This window comes from Vicia villosa, linkage group LG5, assembly GCF_029867415.1.
Source record: "Vicia villosa cultivar HV-30 ecotype Madison, WI linkage group LG5, Vvil1.0, whole genome shotgun sequence".
Classification (NCBI taxonomy): domain Eukaryota; kingdom Viridiplantae; phylum Streptophyta; class Magnoliopsida; order Fabales; family Fabaceae; genus Vicia; species Vicia villosa.
The window spans coordinates 39,180,894-39,204,476 of NC_081184.1; the positions used below are offsets into that span (position 1 = coordinate 39,180,894).

The 23,583-nt window shown below is 38.1% G+C and overlaps 1 protein-coding gene across 2 annotated transcripts; it reads left to right on the plus strand.

Moving 5' to 3' along the window:
• Nucleotides 1-8,335: 8,335 nt before the first annotated feature.
• LOC131601592 (uncharacterized) lies at nucleotides 8,336-14,571 on the plus strand. Of its 2 annotated transcripts, XM_058873451.1 has the most exons (4): nucleotides 8,336-8,611; nucleotides 9,292-9,376; nucleotides 11,705-14,004; nucleotides 14,083-14,571. In XM_058873451.1, exons 3-4 carry the CDS (start codon nucleotides 11,708-11,710, stop codon nucleotides 14,546-14,548), a joined length of 2,763 nt encoding a protein of 920 aa, XP_058729434.1. In that variant the 5' UTR covers nucleotides 8,336-8,611; nucleotides 9,292-9,376; nucleotides 11,705-11,707; the 3' UTR covers nucleotides 14,549-14,571. The 2 variants fall into 2 exon arrangements, with proteins under 2 accessions (XP_058729434.1, XP_058729433.1); XM_058873450.1 differs by having other exon boundaries at nucleotides 9,292-14,004.
• Nucleotides 14,572-23,583: the final 9,012 nt, after the last annotated feature.

Below are 23,583 nucleotides of genomic sequence, written 5' to 3' on the forward strand. Positions count from 1 at the left end.
TAAAGTGCAGAGAAGTTAAATGCTTCGAAAATTAAATGACATGAAAGTAACGAGTGCAGGAATATAAATGACATAAAGTAAATGAAATGCAGTAATATCGAAAGATACTTGAATAAAGAGAAAAATACACATGTATTTAAATTGGTGTTGGTGTCATACGTACATTTCTCAGCGAACTCTTTCTCTTAACACTTGATACTTGAGTAATATGTGAGTGATTTGTACAAAATGAACACACGGAATCCTAACATTAAGACTCTTATTTATACTAGTTTCGACCCTAACGGTCCTACACTAACCTAATGCCACGTTGCCCACAGAAAATCCAGGGATGCCATCTGTCTTCGTGCGGTTACATAAACTATTTCGAAATTCAAATCATCCCGCCTGAATCTCCCTTCGACGCGTGGCAACATAATCGGAATCGAGAATACCACGAAAACACGCTAAGCTTCAGTACTTCACATATTTCGCAAAAAACGTTTAGGTCCCAAAGACTATTCTTTTCGTATTTAGCTTCGGCGCTCACTATCTTTGTTCCAACTTAAACATCATTCTCGAAGCATGGCCATCAGTAGCCATTTTTATCTTCAAAGATGATCATCAGTAACCATCTTCCTTTAAATTCCAAATCTTCGAAGGACATTCTTCTCAAACGAAATCTTCAGCTAACAAATTGCCCCCAATAAATGCCTGTTTCGAAAAACAAGAGAAATAGGCGTTTCTTGTTATAACAAGATTTCGTTTTAGAGTTCCGAGACCATTGACTGACGTCATAATCATTTATGACTCTGTTTCCAAAACGTCTTGTCATTTTCAAAGATGTCTACTCATAACTTACATTCCCACGTTCTGGTCTTACTTCATGATCATTACTCCTATATACTAGGAGTGAAGCTAACAACTATTCGACCGCCGTTGGATTAAATCAACGCCTGCCGCGTGTCTCTTGGCTTTTACCCAAAAGATTTGAAAGGGTTTCCGTTAAACCTTTAAATACCTGAACTCTTACCTTCATATAACTTTCACCTCTATTTCCTCATTCTTTCCATAGAAAAGAACGTTTCTGGTTATATTCAAACCCATTTCCAAAATCAAACTTACTCATGGCGTCTTCCCCAAACGTTCTTCAACCCGCTTTGAAACTTCAGAAATCTACACAGATGGGGGATCAAGAGTACATACCAAACCCAAATACTGCAGAAGTGCGCGCCATTTATGCTTCTCAGGTAATCATTCCCTTTGAACTTTCTGGAAAAACTCATGCCTTCATGGGACCTTGTTAGCTGAAGATTTCGTTTGGGAAGAAATGTCCTTCGAAGGTCTGAAATTCGAAGGAGGTGGATACTGATAACCATCTTTGAAGATAAAGAATGGCTACTGATGGCCATGCTTCGAGAATGATGTTTAAGTTGAAGCAAAGATAGTGAGCACCGAAGCTAAATTCGAGAAGAATGGTCTTTGAGACTTAGACGTTTTTGCGAAATATGCAAAGTACTGAAGCTTAGCGTGTTTTCGTGACATTATCGATTATAATTATGTTGCCACGCGTCAAAGGAGGATTCAGGCGGGATGATTTGAATTTCGAAACAGTTTATGTAACCGCACGAAGACAGATGGCATCCCTGGATTTTCTGTGGGCAGCGTGGCATTAAATTAGTGTAGGACCGTTAGGGTCGAAATTAGTATAAATAAGGATCTTAATGTTAGGATTCCGTGTGTTCATTTTGTACAAACCACTCACATATTGCTCAAGTATCAAGTGTTAAGAGAAAGAGTTCGCTGAGAAATGTACGTATGACACCAACACCAATTTAAATACATGTGTATTTTCCTTTATTCAAGTATATTTCGATATTACTGCGTTTTCGTTTACTTTCTGTCATTTACATTCCTGCACTCTTTATTTTCATGTCATTTATCTTCGAAGCATTTAACTTTTCTGCACTTTAAGATTCTTGCACTTTTACAGTTTTGCCTTATGTTTTATCTTTAACTTACCTTTCGCTGATGTTATATTTACGTGTATAACAAGGTGATTGCTAATCTTTATTTATTTGATTAAGTATTTCTTGTTCTGAGATACACCAATCTTAGACATAATTCGAACTATCATGAATAACAACCTATTTGACTATGTCCTAGGATCAATCTAGTCGATTCTGCGAGTAACCAAATCATATTTATTATACTTTGGAAGACTAGTGGTTGTTTACCGGAAATCACCGTAAACAAATTGGCACGCCCAGTGGGACAGTGTCAAGCAGATTGTTATTAATCGATTGTTTTGTTTTGTCTAGAAAATATCAAGACCTTGTATGAACCTTAGGAACGGTAAATTAACAAACAGTGCACAACCGATTCCCAAACGAAGGTACAACAAGAAAATGGTCGTTACGGCCAGTGCGGGGGGAGATCAAGATCCCCCACAAGGGTCAGGAACATGAGCGGCAAATTCTGCGCATGTTTCGACTTCTACTCATGGAGCGCAGAACATACCAGGTCCGAATGGATCGAGACCCATGGATAGTTCCCAGGCTATACCTGAAAACAATACAGCAACGACAGGGACTATTCCAGTTTCGGTATCGACTACCGCACCTCCATCCTCAAGTGCAAGTGAGATGCAACTTGCTTCGACGAATGCTGCAAACCAATTATTCTCCCCTGGATCATCTGCGTTCGAATGGAGACCAAACAGTCAATATGGAATGCCATATCCATACATGACAGGTACACGAGGAGCAGGACCTACATACACTACAACTAACCCCGCGACATTTTCGCCGAATGCTAGTTCAGTAGGTCGAAGCACACAAAATACTGGCTTCTCTGCCCAAATACCCAATTTTACCACAAGTAATCAAGCAGCATTCCAACAAGAGTTGGACGCAAGTAATCACGATATGTTAGGAACCCTGGCCAGAGAATTATCGTCAATCTTAAATCCTTTAGCAACAAATATTGCTAGTACTAATCGGGAGAATATGGAAACTTTTCAAAAGATATCATCCCAAATGAATCGAATGGCAGAATTCATGGGTGTTCCACAACCCAAGCGGAGAAATAACCAACCCTCTTATCGAGAAGGAGACCCCATTCTAGAACGTGTCCAAAATGCAGTGCCTCCGCCTGGTGCAACCACTGCTGGCGTAATTCCTTCACAGAGAACAACAACGGTCGAAAGGAATCGGGTAATAGATCTAGAGGCTTCGAACCGAAGAACTATCCCCGTTCAGCAAGAGTTTGAGGAGGAAAGGCCCAGATTAAGGGTAGTACGTAGGGATGAACACCCAGACGAAGTAGTCCAGAGAGTCAGGAGAGAAAACCTAGTCACCGAAAATAACTTAACTGCCATGATAGAGAGAGTTATGGCCAATAATGGCCTCAGTACTGGACTTCAACGTCCAAATTATACGTCTCCTATAGCGGATTATATCATGCAAACAGAGTTACCAAGGGGCACCAAAGTGCCAAAATTTACTAAGTTTTCAGGGGACACGAATGAATCAACGGTGGAACATATTGCCAGGTATCTGACAAAAGCCGGAGATTTAGCAGGGAATGAGGATTTAAGGATTAAATACTTCCCTAGTACGCTGACAAAAAATGCGTTTGTTTGGTTTACTACCTTACCTCCAAATTCTATAGATGCATGGGCCCACTTGGAGAGACTATTCCATGAACAATTTTACATGGGTCAAACCAAGATAAGTTTGAAAGAATTGGCTAGCATCAAGAGGAAATTCTCGGAGTCTATTGACGATTACTTAAACAGGTTCCGTTTGTTGAAATCAAGATGCTTCATGACTGTCCCGGAGCATGAATTAGTTGAGATGGCTGCAGGCGGCCTAGATTATCCAATTCGAAAGAAACTGGATACTCAATACCTGAGAGATATGGCCTAATTGGCAGATAGAGTTCGACAAGTCGAACGGTTAAAAGCAGAAAAGGCCAGAGCAAGTAAGAGTTATAAGAAGGAAAGAGTAGCATACGTCGAAGTAGACGAAGTTGATGGCGAACCTTTCGAAGACTCATGCGACATGGAAGAGGTCGAAATAGATCTTGCCGAGTTAAAAGAAGCGCCACCCTATGCTTGCAAATTACTCACCCCTTCTAATGGAAGAAATCCAGTAGATAATGATAAAAGTGATAGATTTCCCAAGAAAACTTATACGTTTGATGTCACTAAGTGTGACGAAATATTTGATTTACTAGTAAAAGATGGCGAAATGATAGTGCCTCCTAATTCTAAAATTCCTCCGTTAGAACCATGGAAGAAGAGAGGTTTTTGTAAATATCATGGTTTCCTAGGCCACAAAACCTCACAATGTTTTCTTTTCAGGGATCTAATCCAGAATGCTATCAAGGATGGACGTTTGAAATTCGCTGACAAAAGCAAGAACCCTATGAAGGTTGACGCCGATCCTTTGAACGTGGCTGACACTAACTTGTGTGAACCATTTGATGTCAACATGGTGGAAGTATCTGAAATTCATGCTGCTGGATCAAAGACAATTTCAGATGGAAAGCAGGCTACTAAAAGCCTAAGTGCCAATCCGATCCTCAATGCTGATGTTGAAGGATCCTTCGATGCTGAAATGACTGAAGATCCGAAAGGAAAAACAAGTGAGGCCACTGAAGACCTCACGGTGAAGCTTCAGCAGATACAGATTTCTGAAGTTCCTCCGGCGGTTGTTAACATGGTCAATGATAGACGTCCCTTATCTGAAATTGAAGAACTAGAAAAATGGTTGATGTGGGAGAAAGCAAATCTTGAGATTCCGCCAAGGGGAAACAGTTTGAAAGATTATCTTTGGAATTGTCATATAAAGAATGGTGGAAAAAGGGTGATGTGCCCAAGATGTTCGATTATGACAAATCGGAGGATCCAGGCAAATTTTGAAAGGGCTTTGCGAGAAAGATTAGAGCAACCTTGGAGAGGAGGAAACCTGCTGTTGAAAGTGTACCCAAGGTCTGAAGAAAGCTTGGTTGGTTTTTTGATCAGGTATCACAACGACCATTCTGAAGTTGCACTGTGCCCTAGATGTGGTGCAGTCTATGACGAACTGCTAGCAGGATCATTCGAAAGGGTGTATCTTTATATGGGTCGGGAGACCCAGGGACTGCGTCCTAACTTGTTTGGGTTCGATGATTGAACCCCATCGAGAAGGCCTGACAGCCCACACCCTAGAGCTCGAAGGGTTACATTCAAGTTTCCTGCAAACATACCCAGGGATAGATGGATGCAAGCTGGTGCCAGAACCAACAAATGGCGAAGTTGGGACCAAGGAGGAAGAACTGCAATGGCATATAGAAAACAATTCCAGACTTCTAATCGAGAGATGTACAGGTTGGAAAACTACAAAGGAAAAAATCCTATGTCTAGATCCCAATGGAGAAGGCATCAGAGGATGAAGAAAGCCCAAAGGGAGTTCAAACCAAGGGAGGCTGGAGAGACAAGTAGCAATCAAATCCCAATGCAGGGGGAAAGGACAAGCAAACCTCCAGTAGAGCGCAAATTGTTCGATTCTGAAAATGAGAAAGAAGAGGAGAAGATGCATTCCAGCCTTTGGAAAGAAGATGATAGAATGACAAATGATTTTGACTCTGATGGGGTATCATCTATAAACCTCAATTGCAATGTTGTATCTGTACTCCCTCATGAGTTTAATCAAGAAACTGAAGTTGAAGACTGTGAAGAGGCCGACGCTGAAGAGATGGCGAAACACAGACCTGTGTGTTACTATGTGCTGAACAATGGTGCAGTTGAAGAGCAGAATGCTTTCTTCGAGAGGCCTGATGAAGGTATGCGAAATCATTTGAAACCACTCTACATAAGGGCTAAGATTGAGAATGTTGGCATTAACAAAGTCCTGGTAGATGGAGGGGCAGCGGTGAACCTAATGCCCCAATACATGCTGAAAAGAATCGGTATGTTTGATACTGATATAAGGCCACATAACATGGTTTTGTCTAACTACGAAGGCAAAATAGGGCAAACCTTGGGAGTTGTCCAAGTGAATTTAATAGTGGGTTCAGTTACCAGGCCAACTATGTTTATGGTCATACCAGCGAAAGCAAATTATAACCTCTTGCTCAGAAGGGAATGGATCCATGGAGTTACTGCTGTGCCTTCGACAATGCATCAAAGGTTAACCATTTGGAGAGAATATGGCATAGTAGAGAATATTGAGGGAGACCAAAGTTACTACATGGCTGAAGTTAACCAGGTTAATAAGACTAAGTTCGATAGGAACTTGGCAAACATAGGGCCTTGCCATGCTGCGGAAGATATATATACCCCGAATAAGAATGCATTGTATTACTTATCTTTGCACCCAAATGGATTTCAGTGGAATAGAGAAATAATGGATGGCCCAGAAGATACCGCACCAATAGAGCATGATCCAAAAATACGGCCAACAGGCTGGGATGACGAAGTTGATGATGTCTGAGTCATCATTTTTCGAAAAGATTTCGGCTTACGTAGCCGAGAATAAAAGAAAGACGGCTCTCGAAGCCGAATTGTCAAACATGTTGTTTAATGAAGGTCTAAAAAAGGAAGAAACTCAAGATTTGGGGATATATATGATCCCTCAACTGCCTGAAGATATTGATAGCATTTTCCGTTTATTATGTTGATTTATTATGATATTACGCGAGTTTTTGATTTGTTTCAGGTTTTACACTCTTATTACGACTATTTGTGAAAAAGAGAGGAAATGGAGCTAAAACGACCACTTTTTATGCCTAAACGATGATAAATGGGTGCTGAAGTGAAGAGGAGGTGCAAATAAGGCCCAAAAGAGACAAGTCAGCCCACTGAGAATCAAATGTGCGTGGCCCAAACCACACAAGCAAGTGGAGATGCACGTCTCTAACGTCTCATTGGCCACGTCAGCAAAAGGGAGACGCACGTCTCCAGTCCCCTACATTTTCTCCACTTGAGACGCACGTCTCAAGTCATTCAAAGGAGCATCCTGAAGAAGTGGAGACGCACGTCTCCAAGTCCAAGTCAGCTGAGCTTCCTCTTTCCACGCATCCCAACTGCAGAAGCTCCCCTATAAATAGAAGCAGTCACCTCAGTTCTCAATGTCCGATTTCCTGCTAACGAAGTGCTGCCGAAATTGTACCGTGCTTTATATTTTCTTCTTGCTTTCATTCAAACAGTCTATTTTTCTCACAATGATTTCTACACCGGAAATTGTTGTGAACCTTTTATAAATCTAGCCTTACGTTAGATTTATCGCTTTTATTTCCTTGTTTTAATTTCCGTCCGTTTAAATTCCAAAGAACGATCCAGCCAACCTATGGTGGAAGTTCAGTACTCGAAGATTCAATTGCAATTTATTTAATTCAGGTTTAATATTTACCGCCTTTATTTATATAGTTATTGCTTGATATATTATATGCCCATTAACATGCCTTTTATTATAAGCCAAATTAATTTATGCATGCTTAACCGTATTAATATGTCTGGCTAATTTACTAAGGTATCGGTATGTAAAGTAAGTTAATTGTGGGATCCGAAATAAATTGGCTTAATTATGTTTTGTTAATTATCACTTGTTTTTGGTTTGTATGTCTAATTTAATTAGTAAGTCTTAAAACCAATAGAGCGAAAGTTTGAGGGCTTAAGACGGTCAAAGGTTAAAATCAATAGAGCGAAAGTTTGAGATCTTTAACTGGATAGTAGACATAGGAAATTAGTCTTAAGGATGGCGAAAGCGTATTAAAACTAATTAGAAACTTATTTATTTTCAAAAATTGTTTTTACACCCGAGCGGGATGGCGAAAGCGTACCACTACTAGAAAACTTCATTTTAGCTTTGGATTTAGCCTCGGCCACCGACACCGAGGCTAAGTAGCCTCGGTAAAGCCCAAGCTACCCAGAAGCTAAAAAGGTATTTCATAGTTGCATTTGAAATTTATTTTTATTTAATTCATTAGACACGGCCGATGCGAGGCTAGTTATTTTCTAATTTTTGAATTAATTTTTTTTATATATTTGTCAAGGCTTAACCGAGGCTAACTTTTAATAATTTATATATTTAATCTAATAGACACGGTTGTTGTAGAGGCTAAGTAATAATTATTATTGTCATTATTATGTAGACACGGTTCACCGAGGCTAACTATTAATTTATATTTTTTAATAGACACGAATGATTATTTGTATTAGTAAGTAGACACCTTGCTGAGAATTTACAAAAATTAAAATACTGTGCCCATAAGGTTTCGATCCCAGGACATGTTGAATTGGGATTAACATGTTAACCATTTCATCTATCAAAGTTAGTTTAACACTAAGTTCAGTGATTTGATTTATTCATTCTTTGGTTCTAATAATACCCAAAATTCATTTTCCCTCTCTTCTCTTTTTCATTTCCCTCTTCGTTTTCCCACTTCTTTTTTTCATTCTCTTACTTTTTCGTAAAAACCCTAAAACCAGCCCAGATATCAATAACCTGAAATCAAACAAAAAATCAAAATCCTAAAATCCTAATCGATTCTCCTAATTTTCATCTCTTCGTACGATAGTTGAACCAACTGGAATGGGGTGAACCAACTGGAAGATCATCCATTATATTTGATTAAAGTTCATCAGGTATTTTTTTCCCCTTTCCCTCTACCTCTTCCCTCTGCTTTTCATCTCTAATTTTCTTTCATCTCTTAAGAAACAAAAAACCCTAAGCATCGTCGGATGAATCATCGGGTTCAACGAGCAAAACCCTAAGCATCGTCGAAGGAATTAACTTCTCCAATTTATCACTATTGCTATGCACTTCTTCTTCGTGTACAGTAGTGTATGCTTCTTAGCTCCATAATTTTAATGGTTTCAATTTACTAACTGCAGTGACTTCTGGTTTTTCTCGCTTCTCAACATAGCACACTTTAATACAAATTGAATCTTTATTAAGAGTCTTTCTGCCATTTGTGATTTATAAAAATCATTTCTGAAAATAAAATGAAAGAATCACTTTTTTTAAAGCCCACACAAACTAGCCCTTAGTTGGAAGAATTTCTTACAAATTGATTTTTCTGTCACTCTATTCTATTTAATAGAGATTGTTTAGTACAACATCATTATCTCTTAGTTCTTGTTGGACACTTTCATTTTAATTATATCACTAACACATACGCGTCTCTAAGTAATTTGTTTGATCTGATTGCTTTCTGGTTTAAAATATGTATGTCATCTGTTACTATTATTTCCTTTTTTTCCTTTGGTTGCATAACTTGAGATAGACACATTGACGTGTAAGTTCTGATTCTGAATATTTCCAGCTTGGACATCATTCACTCATTCAAGCATAAGTTGACTTGTACATTGACCTTTGGTTCTGCTTCTTAATTCAAAATTTGAAACCAGGTAATCTCTCTCTCTCTCTCTCTCTCATATTATTCCGCCATAATGGTAAATATAGGTTGATATTCGGTGTTTTCTGCCACAATATGTTATAATGGCGCCGCGAAGCGGTCGGTATGGTGGGATATCCACCGTCGAGAATAGTGGTTTGTAGAAGTAATTAAAATACTAATGTGTAGAAGTCAATATAAATATAATATATGTATTTTTAACCTTTCAATGAAGTATATGTTTTATAGTTAACATTTTGATCTTGTGCTTTGAGATTATCTAACAGATTGAAACTATGTTGAATGTTAAAAGTATGGAAAAGAGAGTTGAATTATAATATACACATAGGTTTGTTTGATCAGGTTTAGAAGAATATAGTTCTAACAAGGGCTTGTTACACTTGGGCAAGTCACCTATCTATAAAATCCCAGTGATGAATAAAATGTAATTTGGGTATTATTTCTCAGTGATAACAGCAAGTGTTTAAAATGACCAGTGACAACTATTCATTAACTACTACTGACCTTGAATATTTCTTATTGTTTAATTAATTAACTAATTATTCAAATTAGGAAACTACTATGCTCTTTAGTTCAATACTTGAATAATAACCAACTTGTGTCTATGATGTTTGACGAAGAGGAAGAATTAGAGAGCTTGTTGACAATTTCAATATGAGTTTGTGAGTTAAGAAAATCCCAAGAACATATTGTGTGAAGCTTCATAATGTGACTTGGAAACACAGACACGACTCCAGGTTGTTGAAAATCCATGTTTGTAGTTATGTATTAAAGCATTCTAATTCTGAATAATTCAAAAAATTTCACATAATCTATCAATAATTAATCACATTTCACAATACTAATTGCCAACTGATCATTATATATATGCACTTACTTTCTTAATACAGTGTTTAAAATATGAGCATGATCTTTGCGAAGTGTTCCATTAGTTGAAGATGCAACTTCCATATACACAATATCAAGAAATTTCTGCTAAGAAACTATCACAAATTTTCCTTTTTCAATATCGCCTGATCAAATGAAGTTTCTAATCTATTTCTCTACCTCTTTTCAAGTGTAAATTTGAAAGTTATAAATGAGTCACACTTCTAACCAACTTGTTTGCATTTTATTTTGTCAGCAAAGTCTTGTAAATAACTGACTTTGAGTTAACCTTTGAAATGAAAAGCTATAGGTAAATGAAAGGAGTGGTGCCAATAGATAAGCTTAAAATTTCAAGAATTAACTATTTCCTTCTACATGGAATGGAACCAGTTTGGACTAAAAATACTAATATTTCTTTACATATTTCTCTAGATGCAATAAATTTTAACTCAGTGGAAAGAGATTATTTTTTAATTCATTGGTCGATGAATGTATAATGAATGTAAGCTTAATATAAATTAGATACATTGCTTGATAATGAATGCTTAGGTAAAGTTTGGTTAACTTATGAAATAAACAAACAGTAGATGTATGTTGGTTGATGCAGGAATGGGTTACATGCAATGATATATATATATATATATATATATATATATATATATATATATATATATATATATATATATATATATATATATATATATATATATATATATATATAACCAAAACTGACATATTAACCAAAAGGAAAATAACATTTGAAAATTCTTAATGACATTGAAACTTAGCTTGTTTGTTGGTCTCTTTACTTTCCATGACAGTGGCACAATATTTTGTAATAGAAATTTAATTAAAACATAAACATAATAGGAAAAAAGAATTGCATTGTTTGTACTGTTCCACTTCCTTTTTAAATAATGCCATTATAGTTTTGGGACCAACAATGTATTAGTATTTATTTTGAGTATAGTTAAGTTCAAAAATTGGAACACGAAACATACTAGTTCCTCTAAAATTGAATTTGAAGGCAAGTTCTTCAACTCAAGTACATCAAACAAACTACACTTAATGGTTGGAACGCTCCACTACACTTAATGGTTGGAAGTTGGAGCGTCTAATGTTACATGCACCCAAACTGACTTATTCACATTGTTTTCAACATATAATATAAGACATGTGAACTAGTTTGTGGTCCGACGTGATTTATTCACCCTTTGGATACATCATTGTGTTTATCGTTTTGGTTAAATTATCTTGTTATCCTTGATTAAATGCACTAACTTAGAAAATTAAATGCATCATCTCTTACAATAGGATACATGAGAAAATAATTCTTTGGTTTTCTTTACTCTGAATTAAACTGAACTGTCGTACCAGTTCGGTGAACCGGTTCAGTCCTAACAAGATATATTTTAATGTTTAGTGACTCACATGTTAATTGTTTTCCATATAGAAAATGGATCGTACTTGGATGTATAATAGAGCATATTCTGATAGACACGGATTGAAAGAAGAGTTTGTTCGTGGGGTTAAAAATTTTGTGAAGAGGGCTTTAAAACAATCCATTTGTAAATCAGAGGGAGGGATAAGGTGTCCATGCATAAATTGCAAGTGTGGCAAGATAAGTACAGCAACTAATGTAAGACTACACCTGTATCGAGATGGATTTCAACCAAACTATTGGATTTGGACTCAACATGGAGAAGTGGAGGTCAATATTGATACAGGGGATGGTTTAAATAGTAGTGAGCATGTGCGTCATGCTGACCAGTTTGAGGCAATGGATCAGATGGTGTATGATGCTTTTAGGCCTCATGGAGGTTTCTCTCACGCGAATGATAACATGCAACAAGAGGAATTTTCGGAGGATGAGTTTCCCAACGAAGAAGCTAAACAGTTTTATGAAAAGTTGATATCTTTCAACAAACCCATTTATGAGGGTGCTACCCAGTCTATGTTATCAATATCTACTCAACTTCTTGAAATTAGGTCTAACTGGCATGTTCCACAAAAAGGTTTAGATTTTGTTGCCCAAATGCTTAAAAGTGTATGTCCAGTTCAAAAATGTTTGCCTGAGAACTATTACCAAGCATCACAGTTGGTGTCTAAGTTAGGGCTAAAGGTTAAGAAGATTGATTGTTGTAAGAATGGTTGTATGTTATACTACAAGGATGATAGCAAGTTGTCTGGGTGCAAATTTTGTAATGCTCCTAGGTTCATTCCTCGCAGGACTGGCATGGGAAAGTACACAGATGTCCCGGTGAAGAGGATGTTTTATTTCCCAATCATTCCTAGATTACAAAGACTATATGCATCAACTGAGTCAGCAACTGAAATGAGATGGCATCACATAAACAAAAATAGTTCAAACGTCCTTCGCCATCCGTCTGATGGAAAAGCGTGGAAACATTTTGATGATGTACATCCTGACTTTGCTAGAGAACCCAGAAATGTAAGATTAGGTCTGTGTTCAGATGGATTTACTCCTTACATTCAAGCATCGGCTTCTCCATACTCATGTTGGCCAATAGTAGTTACTCCATACAATCTTCCCCCTGAAATGTGCATGACCAAACCATACTTGTTTCTAACTTGTCTCATACCCGGACCTCACAACCCTAAATTGAAGATAGATGTCTACTTGCAACCATTGATTGATGATCTATGTCAATTATGGTCCAGTGGAGTTTTGACATATGATATATCCACAAAACAAAACTTCATCATGAAAGCCTGTTTGATGTGGACAATTAATGATTTTCCGGCCTATGGTATGTTATCTGGGTGGGGAACACAAGGTAAGCTGGCATGCCCTCATTGTATGGAACACACAGATGCTTTTACCTTGAAAAAAGGCCATAAGAATTCTTGGTTTGACTGTCATCGTCGTTTCTTGCCAACTAATCACTCTTTCAGAAGGAGTAAAAGAAGTTTCATAAAAAATAGGGTTGTGAAAGATGACCCACCTCCTATTTCCACAGGGCAAGATATATGGGCGGTAATAAGTAGTTTTCCAAAAGTGACTGAAATTGGATGGGAAGCAAAATGGAAAGAGTTCGAAGGGTATGGAGTTGATCATAATTGGAAAAAGCGAAGTATTTTTTGGGATCTCCCATATTGGAAGGATAACTTGTTAAGGCACAACCTTGATGTGATGCACATAGAAAAAAATGTATTCGATAATATATTTAACACTGTCATGAATGTTAAGGACAAAACAAAGGATAACGAAAAGGCAAGGGAAGATTTGGCTGAATTATGCTTTCGTGGGGACTTGGAGCTCCAACCCTTAGCTAATGGAAAGAGGGGTAAACCAAAGGCAAGCTACACTCTGACCAAACCTGAAGTTAAGTTGGTTTGTAAATGGTTGAAGGAATTGAGAACTCCAGATGGTTATGCTTCAAACCTCTCTAGGTGTGCCAATGTCGAAAAGGGTACGGTGCATGGGATGAAGAGCCATGATTGTCATGTTTTCATGGAGTGCTTACTCCCAATTGCATTTCGCTCGTTGCCGGATTCGGTTTGGAAACCATTAACCGAGCTAAGTCGATTCTTCAAAGATCTTTGTTGCAATACGTTAAGGATGGATGACTTAGTTAAATTGGATGAGAATATTTCAGTTATCATATGCAAGTTAGAAAGGATTTTTCCACCGGGGTTCTTTGACTCAATGGAGCATCTTCCGATCCATCTTGCTAAAGAAGCGATGCTAGGTGGTCCAGTACAATACCGGTGGATGTATCCATTCGAAAGGTAATTGTTGTGGTTGCTTTTTTTTAGTGATTACTTGTTTATCATAACCTAATAGATGTGGGATGATTGAATGTGTAGATTTATGGGAGTCTCAAAGAGGGCAGTGACAAATAAGGCTAGAGTTGAAGGTTCCATATGCACCGACTATATACATCGTGAGACAAATTACTTTTGTTCTCATTATTTCAACTCATTTGGTTTGTTGCCAACTACAAATATTAGTAACAATCCTCGTTCAGACCATGATGACATCCTACCTACAATGTCCCTCCTAAACAGTGGTGGTCGACCAAGTGGGAAGTCTGGAAAACATTATCTATCAGATAAGGAATGGAAGGAGAAGATTCAACTGAAACCCCACAAGCTTATGAACATTTTGATGAGGAAATGCACGTATCGGAATCTGAACCTGACACTCCTCCCGGATACTATGAGCCTCTCCCTGAAGATGAACCCATTCCTGATTATGAACCTCTTCATGAAGATGAACCCATTTCCGAGTATGAGCCTGAGACTCCTACTGATGATTATACTGTTGATATGACTGATGTCGAGCTTGAACCTCATCAACCCGCTACATCCACCACATTAGTGAACCAAAGAATGCCTAATCAGAACACACATGAGCAAGCCATCACTGCACTACAACAAGATGTACAACATGTGCGCAACGAGCTACACACTTTGCAAATGCACTTCTTCGATTTCATCGACACCGTCAATGCTCAATTTGACGAAGTTTTCAAACACATTTATTCTAATGTGCACAACAATAGACGTGGCTAGATGTTACCGTTTAGATTATTAGATTTTATTTCTAGTTTTAGCAATTTCTAATTCCTAGTTTAGAATTTTAAATTTTCTGCACTTTTACACTCTAATTCTGTCAACATTCAGTACCAGTTTTTAATTTGAAATGCAATATTTTATTCATTACTGCTACTGTGTTATAATATTCTGCTGCCTGACTGCTATATATTTATAAATGCATATAACTCATTCAGTCTGGTATTTTGCTGTTTATAGTAACATCCCATATTCCAATCTATGCTATTCTCTAATAAATCCTATGTCAGAACTGGTCCACACCCATGCACGCGTGACAGCCACCTGCCTAAGCATGGAGACGCACGTCTCCAATCATGTGGGACCAGCACACTGCACGCAAAGGACAGGAGACGCCCGTCTCCATGCCCTGTCCCCCAGCAGACTGACTGCCTGAGACGCGCGTCTCCCAAGGCTAGCAGTCTGCGTTTGACCACGCAGCAGAACCACCATAACTCCATTTTGAATTTTGAATTTGAATTTCAAAATTCAAAATTCTTCATTCTCCCCATTATTTCTTCCATTTAAACACCATTAACCTCATTCATCCTCCATCATTCACCTCCTTAACTCCACATCATTTCCCATTTCTCCATTCCATTCAAACTTCAAACACCACCATAATTCCATTTTAATTCTCCATTAACCACACCATTTTCAAACCTCACTATAAAACCACACCACCACCACTCTTCTTCTTCACAACCTCCAAACCATTTTCTACTCTTCTACTCTCCATACTATTTTTCTTTTCAAACTCATCATGCCTCCACGTTCAATCATCCGTAGTGTGTATCCAGAGAGGCCACCTCCTAACCTTGCAAATACTATCTTTCGAGAGGATGACAACGATGCTCAAAGAACCAAATACCTTGCATTCTATGAACGTTCGGTTGTTCCCACAAAATTTGTGAACATCGAATGTCTAGATACTCTGGGTCTCATTGATGGTGTCACCCGTTTACTCACTAAATCTAGCCTACACCATCTTTGTACCGAACCCGTACCAATTTATGAGCCGCTCGTCTTAGAGTTCTTGAGCTCTTTCAACTACGGCACTCCTTCTGATCAACCACTCTTAACCGGTAGCATCCAATTTAGGATGTTCAACCGTGAATTTACTCTGGATCAAGAAGTCGTGGCTACGTACTTGCATTTTAATAATGCACCCAATGCTCTCTGCACAATCTTTCAAGAACTCAATGGCCGATCTTGGGAAGAACTTGCTTTCGAATTTTGGTTTAATCTTACTGGCGAAGTTCCTACTGGTTGGAGGGCTCTACATGCTTCTCACATTCAAAACCCCGCTATACGTTATTTTCAACGTGTTTTGGGGCACACCATTTTTGCAAGATCCAACAACCACAAGGTAAACCAAAATGAATTATTTTTCCTCTACTGTGCGCTTAACAATATCCGTTTCAATGCCGCACCTTTTATGCTCTAACACATCCAAGGTTGCATCAACGCACCCGCTACAAACCCCTTTCTGTTTGGCGGAATTATTACTTCCTTGGCCTGTGCCTTAGGTCTTGGTGATGACCTCATCTCCCTCTCTCATCTCATGATGCCTGCTCAATCACTCGACCTCACCTACTGTCGTGACTCCCACTTGGTTTCACCCCGCCATGATGGCCAGTATACTTTGGTCGTCAACAAAGTTCTGATTCCTTATGTCATTCTGCCATGCCCAGAACAAATCAACATCCGTTATGTTCAGCGTTGGAGGCTCATTAATGAAAATCCTCAAGAAAACCAACCTGAACATCCTAATGAACTTGTGGATGCAAATGAAGAAGAACTCAACCAAGAACAAGCTGATGTCAACCAACCTCCTCAAAACAACCCTCCGCCTATCACTCTTGATGCCATGTATGCTGCAATTCAACGCCAAGATCAACTCTTTCAAGCTATGCAGACAAATCAAACTGAAACACTAAGGCTCATTCGAGAGATCCAACAAGAGCACCGTGACTATGCTATTAGGAACGAAGGTCAATACACTGAAATTGCTACACAATTTCATGATCTTAACATTGGTGTAAATGGCTCTCCTACTGATAGACGTCGCCGTGTTCGTACAAGAGGCGCAAGCAGTTCTCGCAACCGCAACACTGAGGAGTAGTTGGCATGCATTGAGGATACTGCATCATTTAAGTCTGGGGGAGTCGTATTACTTGTTTTAGTTTTATTTCCTTTTAGTTTATTTCCCTTCCTTTCAGTTTTATTTCCCTTCATTGTAATGTTTTTCTAATTCAATAAAGAATATTTATGGAATTTCAAGTATTATATGTATAATTCCGTAGTTATTACAATTTCTTCCATTTTCTTGAGCCATAACAAAATTTTTACTCCAAAACGATAAACGCAAACCCCACACGCTCGAGAAATACGAAGCTACTCAAACACTCAACGCATAGAAATTGATAAAGATTCAAGTCAATATCCTTATTGTCCAACACTCTAAAACCCCCAAGTATGCGCAACCGATTTGAATACCCTTTATACCGAAACCATCGACTTTAATTTTTGAAGTAACCCTTAGTAGTTTATTCTAGCAGTCGGCACCGTCTTAGATACCAACTACTTAGAGAGTCGATGAATATAAGTGTATGATCCTCATAATAATAATTATGTGTTTAACCGCTAAAAAGAAATGTGCTTACTAAGTAAGGTGATCCTCACAAGATCATTTAACCTAACGGTCACAAATCTCAAATACAAAGAATTTAAAAACTCATTGTTGATTGGTTCAGAAGTCATCTGGTACTGAACTTGGTAGGAAGGACTATTGTCCGATTCCCCACAATCTACAAATGAGCGCTAAGGAGTATACCACATAATTGTGCCAGAACTCCATAAGAAGGATCATAGTCACTAACCGACTACTCTGCTATGTGCGTGTCAAGATAAAGGGCTTAATGTGATTGCGCGCGAATGAAAAGGGTAAAACATGATGACGAGTCAAGGTCAAGCTATAATGGCATGATTCGGATCGGTATGCATGCTGGGAGTTGTCTAGTGTCGCTACTATAAGCTTATTGCTAGGATCTGCAACATTATTTTCAAACAAGAACACTATGTAGCTGAGTATGACCGAACGACGTGGTGGAAGCGAATTTCATTTCACTGTCCTCCTATCTTTATTTTATTATTTTGCTTGAGGACAAGCAAAGGTTCAAGTATGGGGGAATTTGATAACACGATTTTATATCGTATATTTAGCTTGAATTCCATAGATATTGATAGCATTTTCCGTTTATTATGTTGATTTATTATGATATTACGCGAGTTTTTGCTTTGTTTCAGGTTTTACACTCTTATTACGACTATTTGTGAAAAGGAGAGGAAATGGAGCTAAAACGGCCACTTTTTATGCCTAAAAGATGATAAATGGGTGCTGAAGTGAAGAGGAGGTGCAAATAAGGCCCAAAAGAGACAAGCCAACCCACTGAGAATCAAATGTGCGTGGCCCAAACCACACAAGCAAGTGGAGACGCACGTCTCCAACGTCTCATTGGCCACGTCAGCAAAAGGGAGACGCACGTCTCCAGTCCCCTACATTTTCTCCACTTGAGATGCACGTCTCAAGTCATTCAAAGGAGCTTCCTGATGAAGTGGAGACACACGTCTCCAAGTCCAAGTCAGCTGAGCTTCCTCTTTCCACGTATCCCAACTGCAGAAGCTCCCCTATAAATAGAAGCAGTCACCTCAGTTCTCAATGTCCGATTTCCTACTAACGAAGTGCTGCCGAAATTGTACCGTGCTTTATATTTTCTTCTTGCTTTCATTCAAACAGTCTATTTTTCTCACAACGATTTCTACACCGGAAATTGTTGTGAACCTTTTATAAATCTAGCCTTACGTTAGATTTATCGCTTTTATTTCCTTGTTTTAATTTCCGTCCGTTTAAATTCTGAAGAACGATCCAGCCAACCTGTGGTGGAAGTTCAGTACTCGAAGATTCAATTGCAATTTATTTAATTCAGGTTTAATATTTACCGCCTTTATTTATATAGTTATTGCATGATATATTTTATGCCCATTAACATGCCTTTTATTATAAGCCAAATTAATTTATGCATGCTTAACCGTATTAATATGTCTGGCTAATTTACTAAGGTATCGGTATGTAAAGTAAGTTAACTGTGGGATCCGAAATAAATTGGCTTAATTATGTTTTGTTAATTATCACTTGTTTTTGGTTTGTATGTCTAATTTAATTAGTAAGTCTTAAAACCAATAGAGCGAAAGTTTGAGGGCTTAAGACGGTCAAAGGTTAAAATCAATAGAGCAAAAGTTTGAGATCTTTAACTGGATAGTAGACATAGGACATTAGTTTTAAGGATGGCGAAAGCGTATTAAAACTAATTAGAAACTTATTTATTTTCAAAAATTGTTTTTACACCCGAGCGGGATGGCGAAAGCGTACGTTAGGGATATTAGCATGTTCCGAGTCAACAGAGCGAAAGTTTGAGATTAGGAGATTTAAATAGATAACAACTTCATAAAACAGGCATTTTATTAATTACGTTGTTTCCAAAAAGCTTTTCTAATATCTAATGGGATGGCGAAAGCGTACATTAAGAGTTTGAGACGAGGATTTTTAACCAATTGAATTAGTAAAGATTTTTTAATTGAATTATGCATTAGCCAATGGACCATCGGATCACCTAAAGTTAAACGAAATACATACTGATATCTGTTTATTATTATATTTCTTACTATTCACAATCACTCTCCCTTAGGAACAGTCAAATTATTAGCAGCCTTAGCTTTACATAGTAACTTTAGATAACGGTAGATCGATTCATAGTCCCTGTGGATTCGATATCTTTTAAAACTACACGACACGACTGTGCACTTGTAGTCATCAGATTAATAGACACGTAAAGTCGCGATCAATCCACTCGAAGAAGTGAATCTCGGAGATGGAGATCAAAAAAGGGTAACATACGTCAGTGTGAAACTAGCGCCAACGCTGAAGTCAAAAGTGGTCGCGTTGTTGAAGGAGAACAAAGATTGCTTTGCATGGGATTACGATGAGATGCCTGGTTTAGGGCGCGATTTGGTCGAATTAAAGTTACCCATAAAGGAAGGAAAAAAGCCCATCAAGCAAACTCCTAGAAGGTTCGCACCGGAAATTCATTCGAAGATTAAAGCAGAGGTCGAAAGACTCCTACGATGTAAGTTCATCAGAACCACAAGGTATGTCGAATGGATTGCTAATATTGTACCAGTTATTAAAAAGAATGGTTCATTAAGAGTATGCATAGATTTTCGTGATCTGAATGCAGCAACTTCTAAGGATGAATATCCCATGCCTGTGGCAGAAATGTTAGTAGATTCAGCCGCAAGCTTCGAATATCTAAGTATGTTGGATGGATACTCTAGTTATAATCAGATTTTCATTGCAGAAGAAGATGTGTCTAAAACAGCTTTTCGTTGCCCAGGGGCAATAGGCACCTATGAGTGGGTTGTAATGCCTTTCGGTTTAAAGAATGCTAGGGCAACCTATCAGAGAGCAATGAATTCTATATTTCATGATTTTATAGAAACATTCATGCAAGTATACATAGATGACATCGTTGTGAAATCTGTCTCAGATTACAATCATCTCGATCATCTAAGCCAATCATTCGAGAGAATGAGAAAACATGGCTTAAAGATGAATCCCCTTAAATGTGCTTTCTTTGTGCAGGCTGGAGATTTCCTGGGCTTTGTAGTTCATAAAAAGGGAATAGAAATTAACCAGAATAAAACGAAGGCTATCATGGAAACTAAGCCTCCATCCACGAAGAAAGAACTACAGTCCTTGCTGGGGAAGATAAACTTCTTGAGAAGATTCATCTCTAATTTGAGTGGACGCACGCAAGCTTTCTCCCCTCTACTTCGTCTCAGAGAAGGAAAGTTCGAATGGCGTGCCGAGCATCAAGAGGCTTTTGATAAAATCAAGCAATACTTGATCCATCCACCAATCTTGTCTCCCCCAAATGGGAAGAAGCACATGCTCCTGTATATTTCAGCTTCAGATAATACAATAGGCAGTATGTTAGCACAAGAAGATGAAAATGGCATCGAAAGAGCCATTTATTATTTAAGTAGAGTACTCAATGATGCAGAGACTAGGTATAGCGCAATAGAAAAACTCTACCTTTGTTTATATTTCTCTTGTATCAAACTCAAGTAGGGGTGTTCGCGGTGCGGTTTGGGCGGTTTTGACGAAAAAAATCATCCGAATCGCAAGAGAAAAAATCGTGCGGTTTGGTTTGGTTCGGTTGGCTTTTAAAAAAAATCCGAACCAAACCAAACCAAACTAATGCGGTTTGGTTCGGTTCGGTTGGTTCGGTTTTTTACAAATATTTTATTGAACCATACATATACACATAGATAACAACATAACTTTGTATTTAGACATTCATACACTATCAGATAACAAAAAAACTCGTCATATTTTGACAACAACTTTCTATTTAATATGTAAAAATTAAATTACTCAAAAGTGGAATAATAAACATAAAATAATAGTATAAAACAATATAAAAATTATTAGAATTAAACAAAAAAGTAGAAGCGACGAGAGATTAGTGAAGGTGAGAAAAAAAAAACAAAAGAGTTGAGAGATTAGAGAAGAAGATGTGCGATAAAAACGAAATTGAAATAGGGAACATTTGCATAAAAATGAGAAGGTGAAAAAAAAAATAAGAGAGTAGAGATTATACAAAAATAAGGAAGATGTATGTGGCAAAGAATGCACGATAATGCTATTAGAGATTTGAAAAGATCGGGACTAAAATCATATGTGTAAGGATGAGAAAATTATTCGTAATCATAAGGTTAAAGTATAATAGATTTAAGTTTGGGTTAATTGTGAGTTAAGTAAAAGTTAGGTTGTAACATAATGCGGTTTGATTCGGTTTGGTTCGGTTTACAAAATACAAACCGCAAACCGAACCGAACCATGCGGTTTTGTTAAAAGATGACCCAAACTAATCCGAACCAAATGCGGTTTTTTGCGGTTTCGGTTTGGTTTGGTTTGGTTTGCGGTTTTTTATTGGGTTGGTTTGGTTTTGATCACCCTTAAACTCAAGTATTATATAAAGCCAGTTGATGTTTATGTTTCGTCTCATTGTGATGTTATCAAACATATGCTAACAAAGTTTTGAGCAAAAGGTTTCAAGCAAGTGTGAAGGAAGAAGTGTGATGTTAATCCTTTATATAGACCGGGGGCAATAGAGGAACAGTTTAATTTTAATGATTGATTAGACTGCGTTTGGTATTCCAAAGAGGAGTTATGGCTTCCGCCGTTTCCCGCCCTGGGAAGTTGAAATGTAATCATGAGAAACTGGTGCACGCACGTCTTAAAAGAGATGTTTTGAAGAAAGTGACGTCATCACTTAAATGATGGTTACGGCTAAGGGAGTGGAAACGTCAAGTCTAGACTAAAAGGAGTGCGAAGGATAGTCAGGTCACGTGCTTGCATTTATTAAGATTACTGTGAAAATTAAATATATTTTGGCAACATTTGAAGAATTGCTAAAGTGTTACACATGATCATTGCAAAATGGAATAGAGTATGTAAACTGGCAAACAAAAGGTCTACGTAGATATATTCCTGGTGGAATTCGATTACAAGATAAATATATGCGCATTACAGAAGAGTCATTACCAGATTCGAAAGGACTAATTAAAATCTCTAGGAAGAGTGTCTTTTATCTTCGAATACCGAATCTCCCAGGAAGACATGCGAAGTTCAATCAAGGCCCGTTGTTTCTTCAGTTCGTCAATTTCGGGAACTAGTTTTTGTGCAGCTTCAAAATGCTGGATTCCTAAACGCGCAACTTTAGTCAATTCCTGCTCATTGGACTGTTGAATGGTTGCCTTACGAGATTCAGCCTCCTTTATCTTTTCTTCAAGCTGGACAATTTCCTGTTTCCAGGATTGGATATTCCGCTCACATTCATCATACTCTTTTTGTTTCTCTGAGTGTTTAAGCTTGAGAGCATCACCTTTCTTCGACGCATCAGTAGCGGATTTCCAAGATGAACTATAAGAAGCCACCTTCGTAGTAAGTTATTCCTCAACATTGCGTCGTCGAAGAATGTTTGATTGAAGTTGTTCGATCAGAGAACCCAGCAAAACAATCACCTCTGAGACCTCTTTCGAAACCAGAAGTAGATCCACCTTTTTCAGAAGTTGATTCAAGCCATGACTTTTGGTGGGATCCTTGCTAAGAATTTCGATGAGGTTGGTTTCGAAGAACTTTTCCTTTATCTGATGAAGAAGTACAGAAGTATCCTCTTTGTCACCAGATTCTGGCTGGACAGCTGGAGAAGTTTCGATCTCAGAAGGCGAAATGTTATCAGTATCCATCATAGCCTTGAGGAAGCTGAGAGGATCAGTTTGTTTAAGCTGCTCTAATTCTGAAGGAGTGGGCTTTGCTGGGGCAGGCGTCGAAGTAGTTTCAGGAGAAACTATGGTCCCAAAAGGTGTAGTTTCATGAGGAACTACTGTGGCTAGCTTGGAGGTTTCTTCCATAACATCTTGTTCAGATAAAGAATCCTTACTACCAGTTGGATGACCAGCTGCATTGTGGCTACCTTAACATTGTTGATCTAATTTTTCGCTCTTGTGAGTAGGTGGAGAATCATCAGTTGAATGGCTTTCTTCGACTGCTATACTAGGGATGATAGTCGCAAGAGGCTGAGCGTCTTCGACCACTGGTGAAAGCATATGAGACTTACCTGCATGAAG